Source organism: Coenobita brevimanus, chromosome 90, assembly GCF_032717465.1.
Source record: "Coenobita brevimanus isolate Jiangsu-jjx chromosome 90, ASM3271746v2, whole genome shotgun sequence".
Taxonomy (NCBI): Eukaryota; Metazoa; Arthropoda; class Malacostraca; order Decapoda; family Coenobitidae; genus Coenobita; species Coenobita brevimanus.
In genome coordinates this window covers 5,678,001-5,690,502 of record NC_137043.1, presented here as the reverse complement: position 1 = coordinate 5,690,502, position 12,502 = coordinate 5,678,001, and the positions used below count along the sequence as shown (strand labels likewise).

At 46.6% G+C, this 12,502-nt stretch overlaps 1 protein-coding gene and 1 pseudogene across 1 annotated transcript; one reads left to right on the top strand and one right to left on the bottom strand.

Moving 5' to 3' along the window:
• The first annotated feature begins 612 nt into the window (after positions 1 to 612).
• Positions 613 to 5,108, top strand: LOC145411560 (uncharacterized; annotated as a pseudogene).
• A 1,419-nt stretch (positions 5,109 to 6,527) lies between these two features.
• On the bottom strand, positions 6,528 to 8,895 carry LOC145411559 (zinc finger BED domain-containing protein 5-like). The gene is made up of 2 exons (XM_080281567.1): positions 7,344 to 8,895; positions 6,528 to 6,685 (listed from the first exon to the last, which is right to left on the bottom strand). Exons 1-2 carry the CDS (start codon positions 8,893 to 8,895, stop codon positions 6,528 to 6,530), a joined length of 1,710 nt encoding a protein of 569 aa, XP_080137693.1.
• Positions 8,896 to 12,502: the final 3,607 nt, after the last annotated feature.

Below are 12,502 nucleotides of genomic sequence, written 5' to 3'. Positions count from 1 at the left end.
TGTATGCATTTACGTATGTATGTATTTATGTATGTATAATGAAGAAATGCAGCATTATAGGCATTTTATCATTATATATCTAAATGTACATGTATATGTCTACCTATTTTTGTTTTCAAATTGTCAGAGTATCGTGTATGTAAATATGTATGTATGCATGTAGGATACACTGATTTATTTCCTATGAACTTCACATTTTTTGTGACATCACGCTGTTTTACCAGCAAAATTCAGTCCAATGGTAACGACGCAGACTTGGTAAAGTGTACAATATGTTGGGCAGTGCCCGCTGCCGCTGCGGCGTCCTGTGTATCTGGGATCAGTTGGGGAATAAACAGCATACTGTCAACGGCCTCTCTCTAGCATCCCACATTGCGCAGTGAGTAGGATGGCCTCCCGGCCCCGCCTCGGTATTGCTGCTACATCCAGGGCTGCCCGCACACCTGGTGCAACACCCAGGGGCACTCCCCGTCGACGTGCCCTTGTGCAGCAGGCCCAGCAGGTGCAGCAGATGTTGGCAGGCCAGCAGAGCGCCATCGCCTCCCTGCATGGTGACCTCGCCAGTCGGAGGCCATCCTCGAGAGACCCTGCTGCTGCTATGCGGAGAAGTGCATGGCTGAAATGTCATCTGCTGCATTTCGCTCTTGGAAACGCTCTGTTGAGTGCTGGATCCAGTTGAACAGGTGGGCTGCCTCGGAGGCTGTGTTGCACATTTGCCTACGCTGCACACCGGCCCTACAACGCGCCCTGGACGCCAAGTTCAACATGTCTCGGTGGCAAGCCCTGTGGACAGCCACAGCCCTGGATTCTATTGAAAATTTAGTGCTACAGGGAACCAATCAAGCAGTGAACTGGTGTAAGTTTTTCAGTAAACGCCAAGCAGCCGGGGAGTCAGTGAGTTCTTCCTACAGTGTTCTCAAAGTGCCGCCGACTGCAAGTTTCAGTGCCCACAGTGCCAATGTGACCTGTCTGAGTATGTGTTATTGCACAGATTAATCTATCTATCTATCTATTGCCAGACGCCTCAATCCCGTTTGGGGTGGCCATAAACAAATCGCCTCCAAGTCGCCCTGTCCCCCGCCATTTCACTGCCCTGCTCCCAACTCACACCCCCCTCTCTCATATACCTCTCCACCCCATCCCTCCATCTCATCCTCGGCCTCCCCCTCCCTCTTCCCCCCTCCACCTCACTCACATACACTCTCTTCGTCAGTCTTTCACCCTCCATCCTCTCCACATGGCCAAACCACCTCAGTGTGTTCCTCATAACGCTTCCTATCACATCCACATCCACACCACAATGCTCCTTTATATCCTCATTCGTCAGCCTGTCTCTCCACGTGACTCCACAGGCTCCTCTTAAATAACTCATTTCCACTGCTCTCACTCTTGACTTGTGTCCTTCCAACAATGTCCAAGCTTCACTTCCGTACGTTAGAGTTGGTATCACGATACTGTCATGTAGTAACTTTTTCACTTCCATGCTCACTTCCCTGTTTCTTATCACTGCTTTCAAAGAACCAGCAACCTTTCTTCCCTGCTGTACCCTTTCAAGCACTTCACCCTCCAAACCTCCATCCTTACTCATCACACTACCCAAATATTTAAACGTACTCACATTTTCCAATTCCTCACCATCCAACCTCGCTGTACATTCACTAACTTCACCTCTCTCAAAGACCATCACTTTACTCTTCCCTACATTCACCTTTAGGTTCCGTTTCTTACACACTCTCTCAAACTCCTCCACCAAGCCTTGCAGCTCCCTTTCGTCTTCACTCAACAACACAGTATCATCTGCAAACAACAGTACAGGGAGTTTCCAAACACTCTCCTCTCTCACCAGGGCCACTCCAACATCCACTACCCTACCTTGTACCTCTTTTATTTCCCCATCCATGTACAGATTGAACAACCATGGAGACATGACACATCCCTGTTTCAAACCAACTTTCAAAGAGAAAAATTCACTTAGTTCACCATCCACATGCACTGCAGCCTTCTCACCATCGTACATACTCTTCACAGCATTCAACAACTTCCCATCTACTCCATATATTCTTAACACTTTCCACAATCCTTGTCTATCCACCCTGTCATATGCTTTCTCCAAATCCATGAAAGCCGCATACAACTTCTTTCCCTTCTCTAGAAACTTTTCCACTAAAGATCTAAGAATGAATATCTGATCTACACAACCTCTTCCCTTCCTAAAGCCTCCCTGTTCTTCTCCAACTAATTTCTCTGTTCTTTCTCTAACTCTGTCTATAAGTATCCTACCATACACTTTTCCTATTATACTAAGAAGACAAATGCCCCTATGATTAATGAGTGGGTTATATAATTCCGTCATGAAGCGAGAGGTGTTCCAGTTATGTGATTCATTTAGCAGTGTGGAGGAGTTGCGTAAGTTTTGTGTTGCATTTGAGTCCGCCACGAGGGACGCCGAGTTTGGCAGGAGTTTCGAGCGGGAATTTGCTGCGGCCAAGCCCGACGCACCGGTGCCAGACGTATCCCAGGAGGCCGTGGCGGCTGCTTCCCACCGTTCCCCCATCCCTGTGGGAAAAACCTGTGGTAACTGTGGCGGCTCCCACCCCCAAGGAAGGTCTCACTGCCCTGCCAAGTCAGTTATGTGTCATAATTGTGGAAAACAGGGACATTTTAAGAAAGTGTGTAGAAGTGAAAGAAAAGCTGTGGCTGCTGGTTCTGAGCCTGTAGCGGCCATAACCCAGACCTCAGGGACAGTGCTCGTGGCCGGTACAACTTCACAATCGCACCCCATGCTTAGTGTCTCAGTCTCATGTGATAGTGGGGGGACGGCGTGTACAGTGATGGCCATGGCCGATACTGGGGCCCAGGTGCGTGTTGCTGGCAGGGGGCTCCTTGGCTCTCTGTCTTTACGGCCTGCACCACTACAGCGTCGGGCCGGCCTGAGGGATGTCGCCAACATGCCCCTATGCCTGCTGGGCTCTGCTGTGTGCACGATCTCCCACAGGGGCCTATCATCCACCCAGGAAGTGTGTTTCGTTGATTCGACAAGACACCTGTTCATATCGTTGTCCACGTGCATTGACCTTGGACTGGTGCCCCAGGGCTTCCCATTGCACGCTCAGATAGTGGCGGGTGCCTCCCAGGTGCCACCCACTTACCAGTCTGACCCGGTGGGGGCACTGCCAAGGAGACCTAACACCATGCCCCTGCCACCATTGGAGGAGAATGTCCAGCGCCTGGAGGAATGGCTTCTCCGCCATTTCTCGTCGTCTACATTCAACACAGATCGGCGGCCACTTCCTGTCATGGCAGGTGAGCCGCACCACATCCACCTATTTCCTGATGCCATTCCCTTCGCATGCCACAACCCTGCTCCTGTGCCTCGCCACTGGGAGGTGGAGGTAAAGAGGTAGCTGGATGAAGACGTGCGTATGGGGGTTATAGAGCCAGTCCCTGCCAGGGAAGCTACCGTGTGGTGGGCAAGGATGGTCGTGGTGGCCAAGAAGTCTGGCCAGCCACGGCGCACTGTGGATTATCAGAAGCTGAATGCTGCTTGCCTCCAGGAGACACACCACGCGCCCACGCCCTTTGACATGGTGTCGAGAATCCCGTGCCAGTCCTTTGAGATGGTTGCTGACGCCCACTGGGGTTTCCATCAGGTGGAATTGGAAGAAGCCAGCCGCAAGCTCACCACTTTTGTTACACCCTGGGGGCGCTATAGGTACCGGAGGACCCCCACGGGCCACTGCGAGGCTCCTGACACGTACACTAAAAGGTTCGACGACGCTCTGGTGGACATTCAACGGAAGTTAAAGTGTGTGGACGACACCCTGCTGTATGACGACAGTGTGGAGAAGGCGTTCTAGCACACCTACGAGTTTCTGGAGGTGTGTGCCAGGAAGGGTGTCAAACTGAAACCGGAGAAGTTTACGTTCTGCCGTCGGGAGGTTGAGTTTGTGGGGTTCCACGTAGGGTGGGACACCTACAAGCCCACAGACGAGCGTCTGTCTGCGGTTCGAGACTTCAGTATGCCAGCACAGCCATCCCTGACTGACATCCGTTCCTGGTTTGGGTTTGTTAATCAGCTGGCACCATTCTTGGCCACAGCACCCATCATGGAACTCTTCCGTGATCTGTTGAAGAAACCCCAGGGCAAAAGGATCTTCTGGGACGAGCTCCTTCAGAAGAAGTTCCAGCAAGCTAGGGAGACGATCTGTCAGCTGGCCAAGGACGGGTTAGCATTCTACGACAAGGCCAGGCCCACGGTCGTCATAACGGACTACAGCAAGGAAGGCATCGGCTTCGTGATTCTTCAACAGTACTGTGGGTGTGTGTCGGTGGAGGCCTCCTTCTGTTGCAAGAGTGGGTGGCGCCTCGCGCTCTGCGGCAGCCGCCACCTGTCAACGGCAGAGTCAGGCTATGCCCCAGTGGAGGGTGAGGCCCTAGCGGTGGTGTGGTGCCAGCGGAAGGCGCGATTCTTCCTGCTGGGATGTCCTAACTTGGTGCTTGTCATTGACCACCACCCCCTGGTGAAGCTTCTAGGGGATAGGGCGCTAAAGGATATCATGAACCTGAGGCTATTCACCCTAAAAGAGAAGACATTACGGTTCAGGTTTACAGTCAGGTACCTCCCTGGGAAGCGCAACTGTGCAGTGGATTTTCTGTCTCGCTACCCTGCCCTGCACACCAAACCCGACGGCGCAGACAAGGCTCTGACCATGGACCTGGAGGTGGCAACTGCAGCAGCTACCGTGGCTGCCCTCGCTGATGACGACTGCATCACTCTAGATGAAGCATCGGTCACACGAGCTGCCGCTGACGACCCTGTGTACCAGCTGTTAGTGGCTAAGGTCCTGGCGGGAGACTGGCACCCACAGCGGTCGCAAGAGGTTGCCTGTCTTCGCCAGTTCTACGGGGTCAGGGACAGGCTGTCAGTGTCACAAGGGCTTGTGACATACACATTCTATCAAAGATCCGTCCGGTTTGTGATCCCCGAGCTTCTCCGTCAGCAGGTAGCCGCCCACCTCCACTCAGACCACCAAGGGCTTGACTCGATGCTGCACAGGGCTCGCCAGACAGTCTACTGGCCTGGCATGAAGGGGACCTCCAGCAGCTAAGGGACTCATGCTCAGCCTGCAATGCCCACGCCCATTCCCAGGCCACTGAGCCCCTCGTCATCACCCCTGCACCAGAGTACCCATTCCAGTGCACTGTGGTCGACCTGTGTTAGCTAGAGGGCCAGCACTACCTAGTCTACGATGACAGGCTTACAGGGTGGCTGGAAGTTTGCCACCTCCTCCAGCAAACTCATGTCACATCTCCGCCGCTTCTTCGCCGGCTGGGGGGCGCCAGAGGAAATTTCCACAGATGGTGGGACCAACCTAGTCAGTGAGGATATGTGCAACTTCTTCAGGCACTGGGGGATCAAGATGCGCATCTCATCAGCCCACTACCCACAGTCAAACCGCTGGGCGGAGGCAGCAGTTAAGTCGGCCAAGAGGCTGTTGCGCATGAACGTCGGCCCTGCTGGCACCCTCGATGCAGACAAGTTGTGAGTCGCCCTTCTTCAGTATTTGAACACACCCTTGCGAGGCATTGATAGGTCCCCGGCGCAACTCGCCACCGGCCGCCAGCTTCGAGATGGCGTCCCTACAGTTCAACAAAACTACAAGGTGGACAGGCACTGGCGGCAGGCCTTTCGCCGGAGAGAGGTGACCATGGCCCAGTCCAGTGGTGAGAATGTGGAGCGCCAGGGGCCAGCTAGGGCTCTCAGGCCTCTCACTCCAGGTACCCGGGTATGGGTACAGAATCAAATGTCCAACATTTGGGACAGGTGTGGGGTTGTTGTGGAGACACTGCCCCACTGCCAGTACACTATCAGACTGGATGGCAGTGACCGTCTGTCGCTACGCAACCGACGGCACCTACGGGTGGTGTGTGGGAGCATTTCTGAGGCTAGCCCAGCATCCACTCAGGCAGCACCCACCACGTTCTCACCACCCACACCCAGCCCACCACCACAGCCCCAGCAGCCACCCCCACACTGCCCTCAAAGAACACCACGTCGACCCCAGTGGCTATCTGACTATGTATAACCTTAATTCCTCTTTAACCTCTACCTACCTTACTTTACCGGTGTTTCCCCCTATATGTGAAAGAAGAGTTTTGTCTATGCTGGATATATTTTATTGACAATGTGTGCTTACACTCATCTATTACAGCCAGAAATCCCCTGTTTTGTTACACCAGGTGCCTTCCATGGATTGCCAGTTTAATTACGATGCCTACCCCCACATTTAATGTAAAAGGTTGAATTGAATTTATTTCGTTAATGCAATATGTCAATGCCATATTATTAAGGGGGGGGGGGGATGTACAATATGTTGGGCAGTGCCCGTCGCCGCTGCGGCGTCCTGTGTATCTGGGATCAGTTGGGGAATAAACAGCATACTGTCAACGGCCTCTCTCTAGCATCCCACATAAAGTAAATATCAGATGGATCAACCAACAAATTCACTAGAGGCATTTAATGGAAGTCAGTCAACAAAGTCGCTGATGGACTGGCGTCGGTGTTCACAGCATTTTTCCTCACACATTTTCAAAACTTTTAGGAAATTCACTAATCTCTGGAAGTGTGCTTGATTGTCAGGTGGTAGAATGATGGAGTACTGTCCGTATCGATCTCGGGCTGCGGCTGGGAAATGTTTAAAGGAGGCTCAGGTGATCTTCCACAAGACTCATCAGAATGTCATAAAAACATCCTCGTTAATGACATCACGGTAGTCCTGAATGAGACACCCTCTAGGCCAGTGGTTCCCAACTCGTTTCAGGCCATGAACCACCAACCCAATAAGAAAAATGTTGTGGACCATTTCATTTTTGATTAAGTATAAAGAAGTATGCACAACAAGCATTTTTGTTTGAAATACATTTATTCAAAATAATTTCGAGAAATTATACAAAATAATAGCCAGCTAACATTTTAATATTTCTTAAAAACATAATTTCCTGGAAATAGAATAGTTGTGTAACATTTTACCCTAAAATTTATTTCTAACAAACAGAATTTTCAAATTATGCAGGAGTATACAACTAATAAACACTTTCCTTTCAAATTATATTCATTCATTTTTACTTGCAACCAGACTTTTGGATTCTTTTCTCACTCACAAGCTTTTCAATATTAGGAGCGGTACTTGATAATGCACAACGAATATCGCTTTCCACTGCAAGACGATTCCTCTGTTTCGACTTAATGTGCAGCAGACATGAAAACCCACTCTCACACATGTAAGTTGATGCAAATGGCAAAAGATATCTGAGTGCATGTGATGACAGATTTGGGTAAGTACCAATCATGCTGGCCCAAAATTTTTCCATGGTAGATCGTTGGTACATATCTTGAGCCGCCAAATCATTTTTCAGCTCCAAAAATTCCTCCTGCAGATCCTCTGGAACACTGTGAATATCGCTTGTGAATGGATTCCTGATGAAAGATAACTCATCCCTTGTCATGTCCACCTCTGGAAAGTAATGCTGAAATTCATCCCGCAGCTTTCGTAAATGCTCGGGAATTTGCATCTGAATGCCTTTCTTTTCCCCAAGCACGGCATTCACACGTGGAAACTGAACCAAATTGTCACTTGCGACTCGTCCGATCCAGAGTTCTAGTTTCTCAAGAAAAGCCCTGATGATGCCTTGGTGAGAGAACAGATTTGCACATTTCCCTTGCAGCTGAAGATTCAGTTTGTTCAAGATTACAAAAATATCAGCAAGGTATGCAATTTCTAATTCTGACTGTGTTAGCATATTTCTTAAATCCTCTTTCCCTTGAGACTGGAGAAAGAAAGTCATTTCTTCTCTTAGTTCAAAAATTTTGTTGAGTACGTTCCCTGCTGACAACCACCGTACAGAAGTGTAGAACAACAACACCTCAAAGTCGGAACCCATGTCCTGACATAATTTTCTGAACAGCCTGGTGTTCACTGCTGATGATTTGATGTAATTAACCACCCTCACTAATCCTTTGAAAATGGCGTTCAGGTGATCCGGCAGTGTTTTTGACGCTAATGCCTCTCTGTGAATGAAGCAATGAATACCAGTTACCAATGGAGCACGCTGCTTCACCAACGCTTGGAAGCCTGATCTTGAGCCTAGCATTGCAGGTGCACCATCAGTGGTAACACCCACCAAATTTTTCCAATCCAGACCATTTGCTTCGAAGAAATTGTCAACAACTTCTAACACATCCTGAGCCCTTGTGGTGGTGTCAAGAGTCTTACAAAAGAGAAATTCTTCTTTGACGTCCCCATCAACCATGTATCGTGCAAACACCATTAGCTGAGAGGACAATGAGACATCAGTTGATTCATCCATCTGTATGGCAAACAATGGAGATTTCTTTATTTCATCCACAACTTGTTCACTGATGTTTTGTGAGATATCATCTATCCATCTCGATACAGTGTTATTAGATACAGATATATCATTTAGCTTCCGTGCTGCGTCCTCACCGACAACAAGTCTCACCATTTCTTTTGCACAAGGTAGCACAAGTTGCTCTACAATTGTATGAGGCTTCTTGGCCTGTGCAACTTTGTATGCTACAATGTAGGAAGCTCGCACTGTATTGGAGGTCTTTTCATAGAATGTACCTGATGAGTCAAGGCGCTGCCGCTTGAGAGCTGATAACTGCCGCTCAAAATAATCTTTATCCTTTTGCAACAAACTGGGGTGACACTTTTCGAGATGGAGCTTAAGCTTAGCTGGCTTCAGTGACTCATTCCCCAAGACTTTGAAGCAAATAACACACTGTGGTAATTCCATGCCATCTTTTTCTTGACAAGTGAAGCCGAATTTAATGTAGTCCTCTGAATACTTGCGCCTGACAGTCCTCCCCGCCATTGCTATTTATTCAGATCTGTGGGCAGTGCAAGGAAATATAAGTTACACGTTGAGTTTGGCAATACTAACGATAAAACGTAAGATGAAGTCAGTAATGTAACACCATGTGCCGTAAACAGCATAAACCAGCATAACACAGCACGCAGCATAACAATTGACCAGAAATATTTCACTCTGTTCACACTTCCTCCCTGCTTCATAAAAAAAAAAACTACATTTTGCAGAAAAAAACGAAATCAAATTACACCAGACCTGTTAAACAGCGCAGGACGAATGATACAACTAATCATCTCAGCTGTTCGGTTGCTACTGGTGTCTGGCTAATGGCCACAGCGCAGCAGCTGACAGGAATCAACAGGATGGCCTGTCACCTCCGCAATGAACTCACACCATGTCACTCAAACGCCACAATGAACAACACATCGAATATAAATGAATTAACAATAATTCTAACACAACTTAAAGGCTGTCAATACATTTCTTAAATAGGAATAATATTATAAAATGAATGGCCCTTTTTTTTTTTTTATTAAATTGTTCGCACGGAGTTTTCAGTAAATTCAAAATTATATAGTCATTTTCAGTTTGTTACCAAATACAGTGGACATCCTGTGGACCACCCAAAAAGTCACCATGGACCACCAGTGGTCCATGGACCACCAGTTGGGAACCACTGCTTTAGGCTGAAACCTGCACATGTAGTGGCTTTCGTTAAGGACTAATATAATGGTAACAGCAGGGATTTTATGGAAAGTAATCGCCACACTTCGTTCCTCTAGCCTGGAATCGATCAGGCGTTCTTATAGAAGGAAGACCAACACTATGCCACTTAAAATCCTCATCCTCTGCCTTCAGTAAAGGAGGCTCTGTTTTTATACCTTCACATTGATTACTTTTTTTTCCCATTTTATTCTAACGGCCTTCAGATCACATTTTTAGCATTAAAGAGACTTTTGAGTTAGAAGGGTTTAGTACAGCAATCCTTTTCCCTTCAGCACAGTAAATCATTCCTGATGCTGTATATAATCGCCTTAAGTAAAAAAATAAATGAACTGACAAAATACATCACCATACTGTAAATGACTAAGCAGAAAAGATCCTTTTTGACAAAGTTAGCCCAATGACTTATTTTTCACATTATGCTTATTACGTTTGAAAATAACAACTCAGGAGATACATTTTGAACTGGAGGTTTTAGATAAATCTTTTCTTTAACTCCTCCAGAATAAATGATTTTTTTTCTTTGTTGAATGTAATCGTCTAGTGTTAGCAAGAATAAACTGATACGTCATCGTACTGAAGAGGATCAACTGACATGTCCCCTACAAGTTATCTGCGTTGATGTGTTGAAGAAGTTATAGTATTCCTTGACCCGCACCTCTCTCGTCTTATGTTGACGGTGGCCCCTCTTACTGTTACTGGGGGTAATTATGTTACCACTCTTCCGGTGGTTAAAGTGGTGGTAATCAAGTGGTTAGAGGAGTGATCTGCTGTATGAAAGGATGCAGGCTCGATATCAGGTAGGGGAACGGAAAAATCTGATGGTTTGAACTTTGTTAAAATAGACTTCAGTGATCTCCCGCAAGCCCAATTGACATATAAGAACATCCCCGCTGATACCTTAACATTAATCCTGAATGAAACACCCATAACGTGCATTCAGTATGGACGGAAAGGATTAGCCTCCAAGTGGTAACAGGTGAAGGTGTGTGTTACGTAGGACTGCTGGTCCTAAGGGATCGGGTCATGAAGTATATGCTGTTGTAAGAGTAACGTATTGGTTGGTCCCAGAGTAACCCTATACTAATCTAGAGTTTTCATTGATGTACAAGAATAAGCTCCTAAATGTTAGTCCCGCGCCCACAAAAATGTTGATCTATTTAATGGTCAGTCCTACCATACATACTGTACTGTAGCCTGTTCGCTAAACGCTCATATCAGAAGCTAAGGGAGGTCCATTACCAAAATAGCCTGTGTTTATGTGAAATTTAATACTATATGATTCGTCTGTCTTCCTCAAAACAATGTATTTCTTATTCATGTTTAAATATCTTAATATATGTGACGTATTATTTCAATGTATTTTTTCTAACCCTCAGGATGACCCCTAAATTTGAGCTCATTTAACGGCCAAGTGTAGTTAGATTGGGGGTCTATATGACTAATAACTAAACATTTATTTTTACCTTGCAGCTATCACTCTTCCAAGTTCAAGCAACCAGGATTTAGTTATCAAGTTGTGGTAGTGGCCCGGTTGCGTCAGATCAAAGTAGACCGACTAAATTTAATCCTGCCAGTAGTTAGGGATGTGGATGGTGGAAGAGAATCCATGAGTGAAATGTGGGAATGTTCCGGAATGGGAAAAGCATGACCCCGGAAGCCTGGCCCTTCACAAATGCGAGTTATCACTATGGGTGGTAATTATAAGAGATCCTGATCAGTCTTCGATAATGAACTCTCCATACCAGTTTCTTTCTTTCATTTTTCTTTTTGTTTGTAACCTTAATGTTCACTCCAGTTTGACTGCACTGTGTTTGGTACGTACCTCTGTCAGGAAGAATGAGCATCCATACACACAGCTTAAGCTACAAATTGTTTATAAATTCGGGCCTTCAACCCTGGAAGCTCAGTGTGTTACGAATCACGGCATGGGATCCAGGCTAATGCAGAATGAAATTAATCTGTTTACATTTGTTTCGTCTTTCAGCAACAGTGGCCTTGTTTACTAAAGATTTTACAGAGCAGTTCCTGTCCTCATATAATAGATTTTTTTCTGAATTGTAGATAAAAATCTGATATCAACAGCTCTTAAGGCTGCGTTTGTTATGGCGATGTTCAGTATCTCTCTAGAAGCAAAACTATTTATAACTCTCTTCACGAAGGCGACGATTTTGACATTTTATTCTCGTAACTTGCAGACGATTCACTTCAGCCTAAGAATAGCTTCTTGTGAATGCGTAAGAAAAAGCATCTGTTCATCACTGAACAAAAAGACGATATTATTTTTTGTTTTATCCTTAGACCAGTGATTCTTTGCCTTTTCGTTCTGTGGTTCCCCGGTAATAATACATTAACCTCCTCGGCCTCTTGGCTTACATACATCTTTCCTCGATGAAGTAAACAGGGGACCGTCGTTTGAAGAAGCATGTTGGATATGAGATTGAAAACTCAAGGACTCAACTCTAAAAACATGGTGTATGCACACAAGTATACATTCAAATAGCGCCAATTCAAGTACAGGCTAATATTTCAGATTACATTTTTGGTACCAGCTCGGGTAATAATAATGACACAGCAGACGATATCTTGCACAAGAAACCGCTTACGCTGCTTCCAAGTGATGTTCATCATCTTTGACAACTATGCTTCAAGCAGATATGTGAGCCGAATTTCAGAAGCACTTGACAAACAACGTGCTGATAACAGAACAGCAGCCAGTTCTCAACCTAAATCCTTCAAGATTCTCTCCATTGCCTCGAAAGCAAATTAATATCATAAATTCCAAGGAATGTCTTGCACTGCCTCCATGTGCACTCTCTGCTCAGGTCGGCAGACAAATGAGATTTCAGTGAAGTTTGCCTCGGGAAGATTATTTAGGAATTGCGGC